The 21,339-nt window shown below is 42.8% G+C and overlaps 1 protein-coding gene across 3 annotated transcripts in view; it reads left to right on the forward strand.

Annotated features, from left to right (window-relative positions):
- The window catches only part of TRPC4AP (transient receptor potential cation channel subfamily C member 4 associated protein), a 39,924-nt gene extending 19,048 nt beyond the window's left edge, over positions 1 to 20,876 (forward strand). For all 3 annotated transcript variants that reach the window (XM_068700268.1, XM_068700267.1, XM_068700269.1), the window contains exons 6-19: positions 696 to 824; positions 2,020 to 2,221; positions 4,303 to 4,491; positions 6,117 to 6,259; positions 10,080 to 10,211; positions 10,862 to 10,920; positions 13,285 to 13,386; positions 14,475 to 14,558; positions 14,897 to 14,987; positions 15,326 to 15,466; positions 17,109 to 17,217; positions 17,563 to 17,675; positions 17,861 to 18,067; positions 18,823 to 20,876. In XM_068700268.1, coding sequence (XP_068556369.1) covers positions 696 to 824; positions 2,020 to 2,221; positions 4,303 to 4,491; positions 6,117 to 6,259; positions 10,080 to 10,211; positions 10,862 to 10,920; positions 13,285 to 13,386; positions 14,475 to 14,558; positions 14,897 to 14,987; positions 15,326 to 15,466; positions 17,109 to 17,217; positions 17,563 to 17,675; positions 17,861 to 18,067; positions 18,823 to 18,960 — 1,839 coding nt within the window. In that variant the 3' untranslated portion in view covers positions 18,961 to 20,876. The remainder of the gene's footprint in view (positions 1 to 695; positions 825 to 2,019; positions 2,222 to 4,302; positions 4,492 to 6,116; positions 6,260 to 10,079; positions 10,212 to 10,861; positions 10,921 to 13,284; positions 13,387 to 14,474; positions 14,559 to 14,896; positions 14,988 to 15,325; positions 15,467 to 17,108; positions 17,218 to 17,562; positions 17,676 to 17,860; positions 18,068 to 18,822) is intronic.
- Positions 20,877 to 21,339: the final 463 nt, after the last annotated feature.

A 21,339-nucleotide genomic window follows, 5' to 3' on the forward strand; every position in this document is an offset into this window, starting at 1 on the left:
GTCTTCTGTGTGCAACATAAACTGTTCTTATGCTTATCTGTAAATATTTAGGAAGTATGTAAGCTAGTCTATTTCTGTGAGCAGTGGTGATAGGTCAGTCACAATAGCCAACTTTGCAAGCACTGAGGATGTAGTTTGTTACATTTAATTCCAGAAAAGAGTGTCCGTGGTGTCAGCAGAGATCAGAGCGTGAAAGCTAGCATTACTTAACTCTGTGATGAACCCAAAAGTCATGCCTTAGTGTGCTGTAGCATGACTGATGTGTTCATCACTGAATTCATTAAGGCTGAAGCGTGATTCTGGTTGCTTGGACTCTGCCCAGCTGAGAGCAATGCTAACAGTTAAGGAGGAATCTGGGGACTGCATTTGCATATTATGAAATGGAGCTGATTATAATTTGTATGGGAAACTAGAGACGAGCCTCTCTGACATGTTTCCAGGCATTCAGTGTTTACTCTTAATTTAAGCAAGTAAACGACTCTGCCTTGAGTGAAGGTTCTCATCCTGGAGCCTGTAGTTTTTGCAAGCCTCTCCAAGCGAGGATTGCAGTTAGATTTGGTCACTATAACCACAATGTTTTCAGGAACAGAGGATTTGATAATACATCATCTTAAAACTGTTGTGCGTGTGCCTGTAGCATGATGTGTCGGGGTGAGCTCTGAATCTGGGTCTCTGTGCTTCTTGCTGCTTTCTAGACGGAAGGAGTCACAAGGCGATTGGCAGAAAGAAACGACTTTGTGCTGTTCCTGTTTACACTGATGACAAACAAAAAGACATTCCTGCAAACTGCAACACTCATTGAAGATATCTTGGGAGTAAAAAAGGTTTGTTAACTGGTTTCTTTTTTTTGCATGACTTTTCAGGCCAGTGGAGAAAATGCAGCTGTTTCTGCGAAGGGTTGCTGAAAATATTTCTCAAAGCTAGCGTTCTCACTTCTTGCAGCTTGTTTGAAGCATGCCTTTTTACACTGATCATTAACTTTAATCACAGTTCAGACAGAAGCCAAACTATGCGTGTGGTATCATATTTGTAGTGCTCTTGCGTAGCTTGCAGAGGTTGATGGGGGGAGTGGATAAGTAGCTCATTATTAAAGCATGGCCAACATTTAAAATAAAGAAAATGGAACGCGTCCAAATTCATTTTTTAGTCCTTTCCTTTTGATTATGTTCCAGATATTTCAGCAATCTTGCTGACATCCAGAAAGCTTCCTGTGCTTCTCTCCCTTACCTTGGGTTTTGTTATCTCCCTGAGATTACTTGAGGTTGTTTGCTGTAGGCTGGGGGAACAGACAGTGAGGTCTTCTGCGTGAGCTGGGTTTTTGAACTTGTACTGAAAACTTTGCTGATGTCATCACAGCGTAGCACCCTAATGTGGTGCAAAGAAAACTTCAGAGTTGTAACCCTGGGAAAATTGTCAACAAAATGTATCAGCAAAATGTACATTATGTGGAGAGGGGCAGGGTCTTGTAGCTGGCTTGTTACTGGGTTTTTTTGTTTGTTTGTTTGTTTTTTCAGAGTAAATTTGAGGATATTGCACTTCTAAAGAAGTAAACAAGCTTAGTTTATCTGAATGCAAATAACAAATTTTCAAAATAATTTTTATATCTTTTAATGAACAAGTCTGAGGGAAGGAAATCTAGGAGCCTGTTTTCATCTGTAAGCTTCTAAGAAACTACAGACAGAAGCAGAAAAATTTCAGATTTGAAAGTTTAAATGTAAATGGTCTGTTAAATGATTTAAAAAAAAAAAAAAAAAGCCCCCCAAATTTCACTTAAATGCAGAGCCCTTGAAGTCTTTAAAGGATAGATATGCTTCTGGAATTAATAAACATAAATGACACCAGTTGTAAATTAACAGCTGTTTTCAGAGTTCATTTGTCACTGCTTGTGTGCTTCTGCTTTACTAACATTGAAATAACACAGATCTCACCACAGAGAAGCTGTAGATGAAGCTTTCAGGCTGTGTTGTACATTCTCCTATTGAACATCATGCACAACTTAGATTGTATTGCCTCTTCTAGGAAATGATACAACTGGATGATATACCCAATCTTGCAAGCCTTGTATCTAGTTTTGATCAGCAGCAGCTTGCAAATTTCTGCAGGATCCTCGCCGTCACAATTTCTGAACTTGACACAGGAAGTGATGACAAGCACACGCTGCTTGCCAAAAATGCTCAGCAGAAAAAAAACTTGGGACCGTCTCGAGCTGAAGTTAATCAAGGTAACTGATACATTGTGAACAAATGCAGAAGAGTCACAATAATGTAAAATTTCCCTCTTCTCAACCTTAGATCTGTAGCGTGTGTTTTTAGCAGATACTGTAAGCGTTCTGCCTTACAAAGTGTTTGTCTTTATTCAGTTTTTTGGGCAATTCCTGGACACAGTCTTCTCTGTTAATGAAGCTTCCTAGCTTTCATTTTCTTACCCAGATAGTAGTTAGGTGAGTTGAGTCAGTCATTTCATCCATCTTTGATCAACTGAATAGCTTAAAATAATTGGAGTTGTTTTCTCTTGCTTGGTTGCTTCCATGGCCTTCCCTTTAGCATCTTGGTAATTTCATGTCGTCCTTAATATATGAGTTCCCGAACTAAAATCTGTACAACCATCACAGTTGCTGTCAGAGTAGTTCCTTCTCCGATTTTTATCAGGCATTGTCATGAGCAGGATGTCTGTCTATCAACAAAAGTATGTTTGTTAGTCACTTGTATACCCTTACCATGCTAGCCTTTGAAAATCTGTGGGTCTAATCTAAACTTTAACCGTGGGCAGAGTGTAGGTTTTCTTATTTTGCCAAGTACAGATGCAGAAGCCTTGCTCAGATGCAGAAGTCCTAAATTCGTACTCAATCTTCTAGGCATGGCATTTATATTAAAATACCATCAAAGGTGGAATCTGCTGTTTTCAGCTCTTGATATACTGAAAATCTTTTGAGCTTCTGAAGAAATCTCTGTTCATAACCACTGCCAGCTATAGAGCATCCACGTGAAAGATGGGTAGAATAATATGGCAGGCAGAAGCTGAGAAACTTTAAAGGAGGGTGGTGGTGTATTGTCTTCTGCCTTGTGATTACCAGAGCTTGCTTGTAAAGAGCAGTGCACAAGCATGTCTAGGTGAGGGTACAAAGTTTAATTTAAATTAGTTGAACTGAATAAGCTTGGACCCTGTAGAGCTGAACTTGGCTGAGCAAATGTTTAACTGACCATTTTTTGTTTGCACAGTCAGAGACTGTGTCTAAGACGGCAAAGCATATTCAATTTAAAAATCCTTATTAGGGAGTTTATTCTTTCCAAGATGATACTAGTGGGCAGAAACACAGCTCTTTTACATGGTGTTTGTGGCTAAATTCTTTGTCCTTTTCTACTTTATGTGCAAGTATGAAGACTTAGCTGTGTATTTACCTCAGTGTAACTTCTTTTCCCAGAGAAGTTGTGGGTGCCCCATCCCTGGGGGTGTTCAAGACCAGGCTGGCTGAGGCCCTGGGCAACCTGATGTAGTGGGTGGTGTCGCTGCCCATGGCAGGGGGTTGGAACTCCCTTCCAACCCAAGCTATTCTATGGTATAATAAACAGGTCCTGTAATGAAGTCATTCTGTGAAAACTTCAGGACAAAATGCATATACTAGCACCCTCTAAACCACCCAAAGATCTTGCAGACCAGTGACTTCTGTCCTTGAACTGCTGTTTCTAAAGGTGCAGTTTATAACAATTATCAACCCTATAACTTGGGGCTGCTGTTACGTGCTCCCCTCCTGTTCTACTCTATGATGAACTAGTTTGGGAAACAAATACTTAAAATGCTAAGAGCTTTCCAGCTAGTTCAGTTTGCTGTGAGGCAAACACTGCAGGAAGCAAAATGAAGGAGGTGGCATCACACACAGAAACGAGGATGGAGCTGGCCCTTCTAAGGGCTGCTGCTTTATTTTCTGCCTGCTTAATTTTCAGCCAGATCAGTTTCTTGATATTGACTCACTATGGGCTAGAAAACAGCAGTGTCAGCAAAAGGGAATTGTCCTGAAACAAGCAGTTAGAATAGGGTAGAATTGTTTTTTTTATACAGTGTAAGTCCAGTGTAGACCAGTTTAGTGCTGATTGAATTATGCCTAGCATATGTATGCTCCCTCCCAGTTCTTAAGAGGAGAGTGCACCAACTACTTCAATCTTTGGATCTTATTAACTAGATGGAATTTGTTCCTGTGTACTTTCCTATATTTCTAATGTGGGTATTTTGGTACCTGCCAGCAGAGAGGTTTTGATGACTGTTGTGTTGGTGAGCCTGAGTCATAATATAATTTTTCTTTTTCAGCTACGCTTCTGAATATTCCAGGCTTCATTGAGCGATTATGCAAACTGGCAACACGGAAGGTATCTGAAACAACGGGTACTTCCAGCTTCCTTCAGGAGTTAGAAGAATGGTATACCTGGCTGGACAATGCGCTTGTGCTTGATGCACTGATGAGAGTGGCAAATGAAGAGGCAGAGCAGAGCAGTACAGGTATCTGGCTTGCATTCCTCTAGCCACCATTAACAATGCGTATTTTATCTTCTTCAGTGTTTGTCATTTGTTGCTTTTCCTTTCAACCAGTATTGATTCCCCTTTTCTTGCATGAAAGACTGCCATATCAGCACTTTTGTTCTCATGTAGTGCTGATTAATTTTCACAAGCTGAAGTTAGCAAAAGGAAAAAAAGTGTTCCAGGGCAAACTGCCCTTTGCATGCCTAGATAACACTTACTTACAACACTTATTTGTAACACTACATCCTTAAAATTAGCCTCCCCCAGATTGACAAGAACACGTCTGAGGTAAGTGACTACCAGAATTTGCTCTAAAACTTAGGCTGGTGGAATTTATTCCATATACTTTACACCAAGGAAGTGACCCCTTCTTTAAAAAGAAAAGCTTGTTCCAGGAGAGTGTATGGAAGTGTTAACACAAACTTCGGAAAAATCTTTAAAGCAACTGCCTGGTTTCTTTTTTCACCCTTCAATATTACAAAATTGCAATGCATATTTTATTTAATTCAAAGCACTAAATAATGAAATTAAAATTATCCCCATAATTTGATAGCTAAATCCTTGCTTTTCTACTTCTTTAGAAGCTTTCCTCTTCATCTTTGTTAGTTTTGCAGAAACTATTCTAGAAAATTGAAAGTGCACAAAAGAATGAAGTATCTGCTCCAACAGCATCTTGTTCATATCTTTATATGCCATCTTGGTGCAAACTAGAGACCGCTTAGTAGTCTGAAACAGAATTCACCAGGCAGTTTTGTGGAGGTGCAACGTGCCCTGTTGCAGCTCTTGACCCACAAAATCAGTTAGCAAGCAAACCTAGACATGCTTTCCCAGAATACTGCCTCAGTCTCTAGTGGCTTGTGGCTTAGGGATTTATGAGTCAAAGGTAGTGTCTGTACTTTTTAGCCTTTGATGGTTTCGTTCCTCTGTGTTCCTGTCTGGTGACTGTTCCTTCCCATGGGTTTAAAAAGCATTCACGCTATCCTCTGGCAGGGCAGTTCGTGGCTTAGTTATGAATTGTGTAAAGAGCTAACTCCGTTCTGAACTGCAACCTGCAGATTTCACTGTCCCCGTTTCTGTGTGTCACTCATGATTTCATCACATTTTCCACTTACAGTTGTGGCATGTTACATCCAGTTTCTCCCTTTAGCAATGTAATAGGGCTATGAAAATATTTAACTGTGGCCTAAGTATGCTGGTATTGAGGTACAAAATGGAAGCAGGCAAATAGTAAATGTTTCTGATAATCTCACGCTTACTTTTATTACCTTTCCTGCCATGTCCTTTCTGATGCAGTATTCTATTATTCCTATTAGGGGATCCTAGTTATTTTATGTAGGTGATGCCATTTACCTTACTATGGAAAACTTAAATAGTTTTAAAAAATCAAACTTTATCTCTTCTAAAGTTCCAGCTATATTTTTCCTCTTCTCTTGCATTTAATTTAAATTGGTTATTTGTTGTATGCCAATACTTTTAGTTGTGAAGAGGATTCAGGCAGACTTGCTGGTCTTACATCTGTAGTGTCTGAGTGTAAAAGTAATAACTGTAACAAATCCTTTCCTGTTGAAACTGCCTCAGGCTCACATCTTTGCCATCTTGTTCAGAGTCTTCTGATGAAAGTGGATTGGCCAACACCTCAACACGAACACAGCTTCCACAGTCCATGAAGATCATGCACGAGATTATGTATAAGCTGGAGGTGTTGTATGTTCTCTGTGTGTTGCTCATGGGGAGACAAAGGAATCAGGTAAGCATTTGCAAATGATCACACATGCAAAAGTTGAAGTCCCTGTAAACCTAAGTGCTCATTAATTAGGTCACGGACGCAGAAACATGAAGGGCAAAGCTCAAGGCATAAAGCTGGACAAATCCTATCATTGCGGTGATGCACAAACAAATGGGCAGTGTTTTGTTGCTGAGAATGAGCCACTGGGCAGGACTTGGACAGCACAGCTTGTGACAACGTGGGGGTGGAGAGATGCTGTGGAGCTGCTGCTGCTGTGAGGGCAAGATGGATGCAGAGCAACAAAAGCTAATGGCAGGCCTTGATCTGGTACATACATGAAGGTACCTGCAGGCTGCCCTAATCTGCAGCATTAAGTGCCAGAAATCCCTCATCCAGGAATGGATCCTGGATCTGGTTTTGAGAAAGTGTGTGGCCATACCTGCGGGAGTTGCCTGGTAGGGTTTTCCTCCTCCTCGCAGCGTGCTGCTGACCTGCTTGGACAGACCCCGCCAGGCATTCCACTTGGGCTTCTTTCACTTCTGGAAGTCCTCTGGGGTCGTTTTTGTACTGGTGACTTTTGCAGTGCATTTCCGTGCCTCAGCCAAGCGAGCATGTTGTTAAACTCTCAGCTGAGAGGATACACGTCAGTTTCGTCAGTACAAACTTTTTGCTGCATAGAAATCCCACTCATTTGTTCCTTTTGCGTTTCTTGCCTTTGAAGTGAAAAATTAATAATTTGTTCCCTACCTTACATAACTTCTGGAGAACCAGTCACTGCAGCTTGGCTATGGTTGGGTTTTAAACAGGTCAAAAGCACATTGTGAAGGGAAAGGGGAGGCAGTCTGTTGGTGCAGTTTTGACAGATTTCCAGTGTGGGCAGTCTGCTCAGCTCAGCAGAGCAGCTTGGAATAGCTGGGTATTAGGATGCCCTAGAGACTGGGAGGATCGCATTTTTTTGAGTTCTTGCAGGGTTGTTGTATTGGGCAAGAGTAGCTGTGTTTGGGGGCTGTTGCTTGAGCACATTTATCCTGAGCATTTTGGTTTTTGCTAGCAACCTTCCACCCTGTAGGACTCACAAATACTCATTACAGGCAGTCCTTTAAATATCTTAATCTGAATTTAAAGTAGAAGTGTGTTTGAAGTACACTTTTGCAACATAACTAACCTGTTCGCAGTGAACCTACAAATGGATACTTAGCACTAAAATTAAATAGATTCTGTTTAATACTAACCAGAGGAAGCTAGCAATTCTTGCAGAAACCACAATTGCTATCATAAGAAACTTTTATTCCTGTTGTTAGTCCTTTTAGGAGGAAAAAAATATCTTTCTGTTGGGTATAATACAAAAAAAAAAACAAGCATGCTCAAGAAATAACTGGAACTACCAGCAACCAGAACACAGATCTCTTAGGAGTTTTTTCTTCCATTGTATCAAGTCAGATAATTCATGCCTGCCCGATTTCACAAGAATGCAGTTTTATAGATGCCTCAGAAACTACTCGCAACTTGCACTCATCCCACACTGCCTGTTCAGGGAGCTGGACGTGCTCCTTTCCTGACCTCCCCGGTCAGTTCTCGAGTACTGCTGCCAGCTGTGGCAAGGTGGCAAGTATGCTGCTGAAATAGCTAACTTGGAAGTTGACTCCTCTTTTATTTGCTAGGAAAACTCCCTGTTCTTCCTTTGCTGTTTCTGCCCTGATGCAAACTTTCTAAGGGTTAAACTGGCATGCAGTTCTCTTCTCTGGGATTCATTCAGGTCTGGAGTTGCATTGTTGCAAGATTTAAAGTTATTTCACTCCCAAATGTTTTTTGTCCAGAGCCAGGTCCTTCTGTAAAATCCACTACTTTTGTTTGAACATAATAATATCCCTCGTTCCTTATCTGCATAAAACCTTCAGGGACTTGTGTGGCAGACGGGAATCTATTCCCCTTCTTGAGAGGAAGTCAGACAGATTAAGAATCAGAACTGAGCTGTTCCGTGTGGAGCTGAGCTGCAGTAAGCAGGTAGTGGCACTCATAATGACAAACATTTCAGCTGCTCTCATTTTCTATCAGGAAATAAAAGCATAGGATCTGTAACATCAGTCTTCCAGTCTGTGCAGCCAAAGATCTTAATAGTTTAATATTGGAATAATTTTGTGCAGAGTTTCTAAAGGGCGTCACAGATCTGCTTCTGTCTGCTGTGGTAATCAATATAATGGTCTGACATTTTGCTTGAAGCATGATGCAGCTTCCTAAACTAAACCTGCTGCTGAATGTTTACTCTAAATCCTTGGTTTGAACTTGACTGACTTGCATAAATTGAAAACTGCTCTCAGTGACTTGGCTCCTACCTGCTGCCATGTTGGGAATGAACACACCCTTGGGGATAAGTGGTGTGTCACTGCAGATCTCTGCCTTTGCTCCCTTCTCATTATGGTCACACCCTAAATTACTCTCCTCATACATTTTTCTAGGCTGTCTTGCATGTCTCTACTGTGACAGATAATCAGTTGTTTTACTTGCTCCTGTTACAGGGAGACAAACCATGTACAGTAGAAGCTCGTAATAGCTTTAGTGGCAAGAAAGTAATAGAACAATTTATATGAGGCTGGGCAGCAACAGGGGAAAGAAAGTCAAAGGAGTTTGAAGGATGGGTATGGAGCAGGGGTTGTGTTGGCATCCCTGGATGGAGTAGTTGTAATGAGCTTGGGGTCGTGGGGGTAGCACGATCCAAAGGCAGCGACTGTGACTCAGGAGCTTTGTCACGCAGCAGTCTGTCAGGGTGGCATGAGTGAGGTGGGAAGGAGCTGTGTGCTTCCTCCAATGTGATGCTCACAGAGATGCCCAGAAGCAGGAATGTGATTTCCAGGTAGATGGGAAAGGTGGTGGCTACAGCCAAAAGGAACACAAAAGCCCAACAGCTATGCTGCTAACAAGAATAAGAATGAAAAACTGTAAAATAGCACTGGCTTTAATACTTCTAATTCATTCAGGTACTTGAGTAAAATAAAGCAAAATTGAGTGGTCTGCTTAAGTGCTGCTAGGTAGGATGCTACATCTCAAGGACAGCCTAGCTTAATGTTTAGGTGACTTAATTTTAAGGAACACAGCCTTTACTGCACTGGGGACTTGATTTTTACGGCTTGTTGGGCTACATAGTCATGCATGATTTTCATGTACACTGCCTCTCAAGGGATGCTGCTTGTCATAGGCCTCCAACTGATGAGGATCCCCCTTTCTGTGTCTCATACTGCTCATCCTCCTAAGTGCTTACTTCAGAAGTATCAAAGCTTGGACTGTAGGTCCAAGCTGTTCGCATCAGAATTATTAGCTCTGTAGTCTGTTTCAAATACGTTGTGATTGTGTTGCTGCTAGGCTCTGTTTGCTAAGGACTCCTGCCTAGGTTACATACACAAAAAGTGTATCAGTGTTTTATGTTGTCTTCAGAGGGCTGCCTTGGCTTTAGCTGTGTGAACTAGAAAGGCAGAGGGTGCTCAGTGGGTGACTGGCAGCAGAATGTTTGCAGCTTGGTTTTGCGATGCACAGAAGTTGGGTATGGATGTATTTTCAGTGCGTTACAAGCGATCATCCAATTTCCAAAGCTTGTCCTAGGGTCAGAGTGGTTAATTCAAAAAGCAGCTCAGAGTTTTCTCCCAGAATGTGTTTCCTATCCATGACCAACAGATTGAAGCTAACGATGCATCGTGGTCAGTATGCACGCTGCCATGCACACGTGCTATTAGATAAAGAATTGACTCTTGCTGTTGTCAGAGGATGATGTAGTTGTGCACATCTGTTTTCCAGACTGTTATATCTGTATTTGCGGCTGCAGCGAGTACTTCCTTCTCTTCTTTTCCAGGTTCATAAAATGATAGCAGAGTTCAGACTGATACCTGGCCTCAATAATTTGTTTGACAAACTCATCTGGAGGAAGCATTCAGCATCAGCTCTTGTTCTGCATGGACACAATCAAAATTGTGACTGTAGCCCAGTGAGTAACTTTTTAAGTACTGTGTTGGATTTTGATGTTATTACCTAGTAACTCTGAGGAATTGTACTGAGTAACTGAATGCCTGTGTAAGTTAAATGAGGTACAGTAGGACTCAGGTTTTTTGGGTTTTCTAATGCAAGTTAGAATGGTTCATTCTAACAATTTAGCAGAGGGCAATTTAGCCTCTTTCCAATCTCCCAGTTTGGGAGTTGTGAAAGGGGTAAATGTTTTGGTCTCTGGAGGCAAAAGTGGGAGAAGACCAAAACTAATGAAATGATAGCTGATGGGTCTAGCAAGGAGAGCCACAGAGCAGAAAATGAATTGCAAAGAGTCGAGTTGTTTTTGGTTTTGTTACTCAAACCTAGATACCCTAAACCAATAAGCATAGTGAGGACTGTTTTTTTTTTTTGCCTTTGTGGTGAGAAGAAATTAACTGTTACATGCATAGGATTGCAAGTAGCCTCTTCTGTTCTATTTTTGGGAAGCCTGCAAAGTGCACCCTTCTCCTTTTATGCAAGTCATTTGCTCTACTGTCCAAATGGGTTTGATTTGGATAGGTTTTCAATTCAGCTGTTTCATGTCAGCTTGGTAATTAATGATGGCCAAAAATACCAAAGCAGTTTTGTTGACCTTTATTCTCTCTTTTTCAGGACATTACTTTAAAGATACAGTTCCTGAGGCTTCTTCAGAGCTTTAGTGATCACCATGAGTGAGTATGAAAAGCTCCAGTAAATTGTGGCTCGGCAGTATTGTTTGTCTGGTTGCAGTTACAGCAGGTCTCCTAGGCACGGTGCCTGCGCTGTGAATGGAACATTGTACTGTCCTTAAACATTTGTTCAGATGTTATGTGCCTTCCAGCTCCTCTATGAAAAGACTATGGCTGTGTTCTCCAGTGGGCAAGTTTAATGTGTCCATTGATGATTGAGACGAGCTTGTTTTGCTTAATGTTGAGTTGAACTGAAACATTTATGTGATGAGTTACTACTTTGTGGCTGCAGGACGAAGGTGGCAGCTTTCGTGATGCTGTTTCTCTCTTTTCCCTGAGTCAGCAGTGAGCAGTGTGCTCACAAGAGGCTTTTTCCCTGTGTGTACACATTCGGGTTTAATTCAGAGTAGAACAAGCCAAAAATGTCTGTTGAAAGATTAGGGTGAAAGACAGCACATCTCTGAAGAGGATAACTGAAGAAGCTGGGAAGATGCAATTGCTGTCTAAATACCAGCAATGGAGGAAGACCTGATTAAGCATGATTATGCAGTGGAAAATGTTAGGGGAACAATTATCTGGAAGCTAGGTTGGAAATAGGAAGAAGGGCTCTGTTTGCCTTCAGAAGGCATGCTTGTGAAACTTGATTCTGCCGCAGTAGTTGAGGGGTGATGTAGGTTTCTTTAAATGCCTTTACTCACGAGACATACTTCCTCTGATGCAGAGAATTGTTGCTGTAGTTTGACTTGCAGAATCGCATCTTGCATTCTGTAAGTGTCCTGCTGCTCTAATTCAGCCCTGCAAGGTGGTTTCATGTTTATTAGCAAACCTCTACATTTGAGGCATATTGCACTAAATACGCATGTGCATATTCACTTATTGCCCAGCTGGTGTTGTTTACAGCCCAGGGTGGTAATATTTTTTGTAAGATTTAACAAATCCCATTTAATTTCTTCGACGTGCATATTGGAAGTGGCAGCCTTTTTGATTAGGGAATGTTAGTTATAAGAGTGGGGAGCTGCTGAACATATTTTACATGTAAGGGGAAGGCTGACCTGATCCTTCATTCAAGATGTTGTTTGCTGAGGAATCACTCCAGGTTTTCCAGTAAGATCTCTCTAGATTATGTTCTGAGTGAAGTGACTACTACAGAGACGTCAGGCTTGTTTAAATGGAAAACAGCTTTCATCTGTAGCATTTGAGCAGATGGAATGTGTGGAATCCGGTTAAGGTTTTTAAACAAGTGGTTGCATAAACTCTATGAAATCACAGTCTAGTGGAGTTAGCTGAGAACACGATGGGAGTAAGTGCTTATATACTGGTACTGACTTCAGTAAAATTGTGAATAAGCTAAACTTGCAGAACTGTTCATGCATGGAGAGAGAGAGGCTGTGTTTTCATTACAGAGGCCTGTTGATCCAGATCAAAAGGAACTTCACATGGCACTTGTTGGGCACTTATCTGGAAGATAGTGTTTGAAGCAAGAGGGCATCCCTGTCGCTTCTCTGGTCTAATAACTTTTCTTCATAGTTGCTGTATTTCAATGAATAGGTTCTACTTTGTACACCCTTACACTCTGAGCAATTTGCAGTAGGACATTAAGGAAATGTGCTGGAACTGGGGAAGGAGTCGGGCAATGGGAGCCTCTGGAATACATTTCTACATTGTCAGACCTGTCCTACTAAACTCTGGAAACTTCATTTTTTCCACAGATAAACTCATTGGTTTTCATAAAGGAAAAAAAAATCTCTATTTGATAAATTATTTTATGCAAATTCCCTATTCTAATATCCATTCCGATTCTCTGTTTTGTAAAGTCTTTCAATATTTCCAGAGTAAACAGTTTGCTTAAAGTAATAAAACTACCAGGAAGACTGAGTACTCCTTTGCAGTTTCTTCTTGCTAATTGAGGCTAATTACTGATGAACAGCAAGATCGCTATATGGCAGAGAAAGTGTTGGAAGCTGTGGAAAAGTTTGCTGTTTAAGTCTACTGAAATTCAGCAAACTTGCTGAGATTTTCAGAAACTTGTACCATCTGGAAGCAAATATTTACAAAACAAACCATAAGATCCTGAACAGATCAGCAAAGAATAGGAATCTCAAAGCAGTTTGGTGTTGAAACTTGTGTTTGGCAAATTTCAAAGACAGCTTACAAAACAGCAGCTAGTTGGCTTAGTTTGGGAGTGTGCTGTGGTCGAGGAAGTAGAGTGTGAAAGGCTGTGAGAGCTGGAGAGGTGAAAACTTATTGCCTAAGACCTGCAGCCCTTATAGGCCTGTGGCATTTCTTTTCATAGAGCTGCACACTTGTCTGCCTCTTGAATGGATTCATCGTGTTTTTCTCCCCTACTCCCCAACTGTCTTGCTTTAGGAACAAGTATCTCCTTTTGAACAGTCAAGAACTTAATGAGCTGAGTGCAATCTCCCATAAAGCCAACATCCCTGAAGTTGATGCAGTTGTCAACACAGACAGGTGAGTAGGGATACAAAATTTAAGGTCAGCAGCTTCCAGCATTGTGCAAACACATTGGAGTTTTGGTGTCACCTATTTTGTTTGAGATCCCATGGTCTGCCACACTTACATTAATTTCAGTGACGTTCTTCAGCAGGAAGTGTCTAGCTGTTTTTGTACAATGTGGTCATTAGCAAATTTAAAGCGTGTTGTGTTCTCTGAGTAAGGCCTTTTAAAAACAGAAGCAGCTTAAAACGGGGATTTTGGTTTCATGACCTGGACTTCATTATTATGTGCTCAGTCTTCCTGTTTGTCTGGCCTTTCTCGCTACTAGCATTGCAGACACAGCTGGAAAGTAAGCTGTGATCCCTCCAGTACATCACTTGCTGCTATGAATAAATCTTAAGTTTTTTGATTGAGAAGTAGTTTGTGCACACACAATGTCCATGACAGGTCTGCGTATTTTAAGAACAGCTAATAACTAGAGTAAGTTAAATTAGATTAATGTGTTAAAACTCCTTACGGAATCACTAGTATTATATTTGATTATCTGTTCCATTGACTATTTTGATTTAATGAGCACTTTAATACGCTCTCTGATGTACAGACCTCACAAAGTGAAAAACTTTGAGTTCAGTTGTCAGAATACTCCTCGATTGCCAGCAGGGACTTGGTATGCACAGGGCAGACTAACCTCACTTTGAAAGGAAATTCTCTGAGATTTCTAGATTATAACTATTATCATAATAATTTGCCTAATTGGTAAGCAATGGCATCCGTATTACTTGGCCCATTTCCTTCTAAGCACAGATACCTGCCTGCCTTTGTCTGGAATAAGTTGAATAAGTATGTAAGGGGAAAAAATTCACCCTGTTGCAAGTGTACAGAAAGGAAACAGAGCAAGAGTGTCAGCATCTCTGGCTGCCCTGCAGAACACTACCACTGGTAGAGCTAAGTCACGAAAGTTAATGAATATTCATGTTGCATATTCAATACTGGTCATTAATTTATCATTCCAACCTCTGGAGAAGAGATTGGATTCAGTGTCCTACAAGGTGCAGCAGAAACAGCCCTCCTGCTCATACTGTCATTTCTTCATCTGCCTTTAGGAGTCTTGTCTGTGATGGGAAAAGAGGTTTGTTGACCAGACTTCTTCAGGTCATGAAGAAGGAACCAGCTGAATCCTCCTTCAGGTGAGTTAATTTTACATTGCTGTGTGCTGTTTTGAGTTGACTGGAAGGTGAATTTGTTTTCATACAGCTCACAACAGTTGAAAATGCTTGAAAACCATAAGCTGTGAAGAGAATGTGGCTTTGTTGCACTTGGCATTCTCCCTCACCTGCACTACCACTGTAGCCAAAGTTTGCATTGGACCTCAGACCCAATACGGTCAGTGATTTTCTGCAGGATTAACAGATCTCTCTCCAGCTTCAGGTTGGAATGAAACTGATTAGGAAATTTGGTTTAAATTATAGTTGTGATAAATTCCTACCCTTGCTCCAGAGTTAAAATCTCTTCTTCCATTTCTTAGGTTTTGGCAGGCAAGGGCAGTTGAAAGTTTTTTGCGAGGCACCACCTCCTATGCAGACCAGATGTTTCTGCTAAAGAGAGGACTTCTGGAGGTAATGAATTGCACGTCCAGCTTCTTCTGTAGCACATCTCTGTAGCAATTGAGAAGGATTTATCTGTAAAGAATTCAAATTTAAAATAATGTTTTTATCAGGCAATTTTCAAAAGGTATTTGTGAATTCTACATGTGGCAACCAGGCATGGGGTGGCCAGCTCTGTAGCCTGCATCATTGGGAAGTTAATTTCATAAAAGACTCGTCTGAATTGTTGTATTTAGTTCTGTTACTTAAGAACTAAACCTGCAGTCAAGTGTTTGAAATAGTGATTAAATCAAAGTCTCTGCTGTATTTGGGCTAAACCATGGCAATAACATGTTTTCCTCCCATGACAGCATATTCTCTACTGCATTGTTGATAGTGAGTGCAAATCACGGGATGTGCTTCAGAGTTACTTTGACCTTCTGGGAGAACTGATGAAATTCAATATTGATGCATTCAAGAGGTTCAACAAGTACATCAACACAGATGAGAAGGTAAATATTTGTAAAAGTTGTCCCCAGCGGGTCAGATTACAGCCTCTTATAACCAAATACGGCACTAGGAAACTCAGATTGCTTTGCTGCTTTTGGTGCATCTGTTGAGCCTGGTGCACAATAAACACAGAGCAGTGAGCTGCCAAAGTCTCTTCACAAGTGCGTATGTTGCTGCATACAATCATGTTCTTAGAAGTGTTCCCAGCTGCTCTGAGTCAGCAAGTGCTGAGCTGTTCAGAAAATGTTGCCTGTTACATGATTGCGCAGGTCCAAGGTCAGGGCTCAAAGATGGTAGAACAATTCCTGTGAAATGACTGAGTTTTGGGTTAAGCTGATAGTTACAGACATTCAAACAGGCTCCAAAAATTGTTTCACTGGAGCTTCTTTAAAAAAGAAAGGGGGGAGGGCTGATTTGATATACATGAGTTAAAACACTCATTAATATTTGATAATGCAAAATTGTATACCTTTTGATATTATTCGAAGTCGTGGGTGTTTTAAGATGTCATAGTTGATGCAGTTACCTAGAAAACTGAGTTGTGCATGTAGATCAAGAACAGGCAGCTCTATGCAAAACGGTTTCTTGTTTTTATGCACTTCTGTGTATGTAACATCAGCTGTTGGGAAGGTTTTGAATGGTCTCACACTCTTGCTTATGATACGTTAATTTTTCTCTGGTTGCTGTCAGGTCTGGCAGATCTTGGAGAATCATAGCGGAGATGCATTTCCAAGAGAGGTGTATTTAATATCAGGTTGTTCTTTGGTTAACTGTCCTCACACATTCTAGAGAATCTACCTATATACTTTGTGATTTCTTCCTTTCTGGTCTATAACTTCTTAAAATTTTGGGTTGGTAAGAATCCCTCGCTGTATTCCTTCTCAGCACTATCTGATGTGCAAAGCAAGTGTAGGGAAATAGGGAGCTAGAGGAACCACAGAGCCCAGCAGCCCTTCTGTCATTCGTCTCTTTTAGAAGAAATAGTGTGTGAAATCCTGATCTCATTGACGTGATAGGGATAGCTTCGTAATAGATATTAGTAATGCCAGGACTGTCCTGGAGGTTTTTCTGTTCCTTAATGTTTTTAAGGTACTTACTGTAGGGATCCTTTGGATGGCCTTCACTGCCAGTATTGGCTTCGGCTGGACAAGGCAGATCAGGAGTGTGTATCTCCTGTTACTCTTGTTAGAGTTAATAAAAAAATGTGTATTGGTGTGGTAAGGAAAGGACCAGATGCATTTTGGCATTCAGAACCTACGTTAGGTCTTGCTCTCCTTTTTGAAGGGAAGGGGAAATTGCGTGCATCGGTGTTTGCTTTTGTTGGTGATGTGTGTGGTTTAGGTGTTGGTGCTCAAAATTCAAGGTGTGGTTTCTCCTGTAACCTTCAAGAACTGTATTCTTCCAGTGTTGAGAACCTGGCACACACTGACTGCCCTACTCACTGCGTCCTGTCTGTAGCTCTTCCTGCTCAGGTTCGCTGGCTTGTTCCTCCTGTGCCAACGAGGTAATTGGCTAGTACACCTCTTGGCCATACACGTTCTGAGAATGTTATGAAATGCTGTTCCATGAGGCCTTATCTCTGACTGCTCATGTACAATGACTTTGCATTTTTTTAATGCAACGCTATGAATTTCTTCTCTCTAGTTCCAGATATTTTTGAATCAGATCAACAGTTCATTGGTTGACTCCAACATGCTGGTTCGCTGCATTACACTGTCCCTGGACCGATTTGAGAATCAGTCTGATGCTAAAGGTAAAGAATAAGGAATGGCATGGGTGTGTGGCTGTGATAATGCTCATTTTCGTAGAATCATAGAATATCCTGAGTTGGAAGGGACCCAATGATTATGGAGTTCAACTCCCGGGTCCCCAAAGGACCATCCAAAAAATCAGACCATGTGTCTGAGAGCATTGTCCAAATGCTTCTTGAACTCAAATTTTAAGCGTGGGCTTTGCAAGTTTGGGTATCAAACAGAGAAAAGGTCACCTTGCAGGTTTGTTCCTACAGCCTGAGCACCAGTTCTTACTGCTGAGTTGCTTGGATCAATGTGTCTGAACTGTTAAGTACCTGATGATTGTCTTTTTTCTCTTGGTGCAGTTGCAGAAGTCCTATCAGAGTGCCGCCTGTTATCATATATGTCCCAGATGTCCATGAGAATGTCCTTTCTTTTCCGTCTCATTAATATTATTCATGTACAGACACTTACACAGGTAAAGAGCTGACAGTAACTTTGTTGTTATCTTGCTGGTACTGTGTACAGATGAACTGGGCTGGGAACAGGGAGGAACCTGGCTTCTCTGAGGAGACCCCGTGTCCCTTCTTTCTTGATACATGTATACAACTGATACCTCAGGGGTGGTTGTTGTTGTTTGACCTGCTGTCATTTTATTTTTAGGAAAACGTCAGTTGTTTGAACACAAGTTTAGTTATCCTAATGCTGGCCCGAAGGAAAGAAAAGCTACCTTTTTATCTGCGCACTTTGCAACAGATGGAATACACAGAAAAATATCCAGGTTTCATCCTGAACAACTTCCATAGTCTTCTGCGATTCTGGCAACAGCATTACCTCAATAAGGATAAGGACAGCACCTGCTTAGAAAATGTATGTGAACCTCTTACTGTAGCCAGAAATCTCCAGAGCAGTATCTGTCTGTTAGCCACCGAGCAAAAACAGGTTGGCGGGGTGCCCTGGGTCCTGCAGCGCCTGGCCCCTGGGTTGCAGTGTTTGTGCCATGGTTTGCAGCGACCCTTCTGTGGCTTCCTGGGCTGCAGACAGGGGATGATGCTGAGAGCAAAGCTGTCTGCTGTTGCTGCGTTTAAGAGTACAGTACTTGCTGTTTTCATCTGCTGCTTGGCACTTGGAAGTGGCTAGTTGTCCTGGGTGTAAAGGCTTCAGGCAATCCATGGTGTAGAGGGAGACTGCCAGCACTTGGTTGTTGCAGGAGACGCTTTTTGGCCTTAAAAGAATGACATAAGGGGGATGCGAGCCGGGAGGCTGTCTTGTATTTGTGTCCTGCCTAGGAGGGGGAGCTGCTGCCAGCACTGGCTTCAGCTGCAGCACTGCAGTGTCCCAGTTTGTGTTTGGACAACAGAGGAGGAGTTTGAGCTCGTGTGTGTGTGTGTGTGCACTGCTCCCAGATGGCCTTGCCTGCCCACCCATGCAGGTGGTGTTTGCCCTGGGTTGCCCCGGGAGGGCAGGCTGGGTGAGAACGGGGGCTAAAAGTGCGTGGCTGGGGCAGTCAAGCTGAGTAGGAAGCAATTTTCAGCTTTCTCTGCTGAATGCCTGTGAGATGTCTCTTCTGCTGGGTGGCAGTACCTGCTGAGCATGCTAACCGTTCTCTTCATCTCTTCCCGCAGAGCTCATGTATTAGTTTTACCTACTGGAAAGAGACTGTATCTATACTGCTCAGTCCGGACCGGACGTCCCCCTGTGCCATAGTTAGCTACATCGACGAGGCGTATATGGACATTGACAGAGACTTTTCTGAGGAGTAATTCTTCGCTCTGGCTTCTGATGGACAGCGCTTGGAGGGTACCTCGCAGCCCGTGGATTTTCAGGGATTCGCTGTGTAGTGTGTGTGCGCGTGCGCGGCTTGGAACCGCTGACTGTTACTGCATTGTCAAAACCCCGGTCCCCATCTCTGATCTCTAACGGAGGAGACTTTGAGAGCTCTCTGGGCAACACATTCAGGGATGTATCTTCCAGTTGTTCTGGGATAAAAAATAATCACCTGCAAAAACTGATCTTTTTTCTTCCCTCCTCCCACCCCCGCCCCGTTAAATGTGGCTGGTCAGAGCTCTTTGTGCTGACGGACGAGGATTCTCTGTACGTGCCAACTTAGTGATGGCTCCCTTTCATGGCTACCCCAACTAGCAAGTCACAAAGCACAGAAATTGCCCTCCAAATGTGAGGTCCAAGGAGCCAGTCTGCTTGGGACCCTGACACACCAGCCACATGCAGAGCCACCACGAGGACTCCCTCCAGGTGCACCTCTTCTGTTGGGGTTTGGAATCGGGTTTAGGGTTGGTTAGAGTGTGTGTGTGTGTGTGCATGTGCGCGCGCGTGTGCGCTTTTAATTCCTGAGAGCCCTAGCTCCAGTCACCTCTTTCTCATCTACTTTTGGATCATTTGGTACTAAATCTGTTCAGCCGCTGTCTATATGTTAGGAGAGAACCTCTGCTCCTGCTGTCTTTCCTGCAGATCCTTCCTCTCCGAAGGTGTTTCACAACGGTGCAGAGAACAGAGACATTTCAGCAGTGGTGGAATTGCAACAGGGGTTGGCTTTTTCACAGAGCACTAGCATTAAAATATACTAATTTTTTTAAACTTGGGGCTTGTCCCTTCTTGGATAACTAATCGGGTTTTAAAATACTTTTCAGGACCATTGCTCTTAATGCTAACCTGCTACGCGTGGAAGTCTTATGTCAGTCTGCTTTCAGCCCTTAATATCAATACACACACATTAATCTTGAAGTGCAATATTTATTGGAAATGTCAGTTTTTCCTGGATCAGTTTTAATGAGAATGTGTTAAGTACTGGGAATAAACACTCCTAGTTGAAAGTAACTTTGCAGGATGTGTTGGGAAAGGGAGAAAGCAGGTTTTTGGCGGTCACTAGTGCCAGACCTGTGCACACCCTGCCTGCTCACCACCGTTGTGTTGCTCCAAGACAGTCACATTCCCAGGAATGAAACGCAGCCTGAAGTCCTGAGCCACTGCATTTAAGTCAAAAGGTATGAATCTTGCAGCTCCAGCTAATAGGAAACCGGTTTTCTTTTTCAAACATGCATTTGGATTTTTTTTTAAATCTGTTATTTGATGAGACAATTTGGTTTCAGCTCCCTCCAGGGTGTCCCTGAGCTGTAGCATTTTGTCTCTAATCCATGCCCTGGAATGAAACCCTCCTCTGAGGGGTCCCTGTGCTGGGGCCCGGATGAGTGGACAAGGCTTCCAGCCCCCAGTGCAGGACTTGCTCTCCAGCAGTTGCCCCTCTCCTCTTGCTTATCTCACCCTTCGTGTCCTGCTGCGGACCTGCAGTCACAACTCTGCTTGCAGGGTGCTCAGAGCTGCTGAGCTTGAGCATAAGCCTGGAGCCTTGCGGGAACCCCTGGGGAGCCTTCGGTGTCCTGGGGGCCGAGTCCCTGGGGCAGGCTCTGCCCAGCTCTGGTGAGGGCCCTCCAGTCCTGTCCCCCCTCCCTTGGGTCCGGGACTTCTTCCACTGGCAGCTGCACCTCCCTGCTCTTCATCAGGTCATCCCAGCCGGTCCCCTCCCTCCCCCCAGCTAATTTCTTTCTCATCTGTACTTTTTTGTTCTTGGGTATTTGTGTTTTTGGTGTATCTTTGCTTCTTCTTAACTGTAATAGATGTACACTTAAAATAAATGCTTCAAATTAAAAGGCTTTTAAGTTAAGGGATGCCTTTTCCATAGTCTAGTTAATTGGTGCATCCAGCGATTGCTGCTATACCCCTGCAGAGTCTCATTTCCATCTCTGTTTTTATGTAACGTACCGGTAAGGGCCAAGCTGTGGCTGTCCTTGGCTAGGGGCCTGCATGAGGCTGAGCTGAAATAACCCCAGCCAGCTTCTGGCTCGGGGATCCCTCCCTGCCATGGGGGCACGGCCATCTACTTGGTCCTGTGTTTTGGGTCCTCTCCTGCTAGAGGCAGCTTGGCTTTGCTTTCACCTTCAGGCGTGCGCAGGAGGCTGAGCTGGCTGCCTGCAGAGGGCACGGGCAGGGAAACCACGGCGGCTCCTCCAGGGAGGGAGCGCTCTGGGGAAAGGCTCTGCCCACTGGGGACATGGCCCTGAGCACGCCAAGTGCTGCTGGCAGCTCATGTATCCATGGCAGGTACCTTCAGCAGCTCTTCCAAGAGG

This window comes from Anas acuta, chromosome 16, assembly GCF_963932015.1.
Source record: "Anas acuta chromosome 16, bAnaAcu1.1, whole genome shotgun sequence".
NCBI lineage: Eukaryota > Metazoa > Chordata > Aves > Anseriformes > Anatidae > Anas > Anas acuta.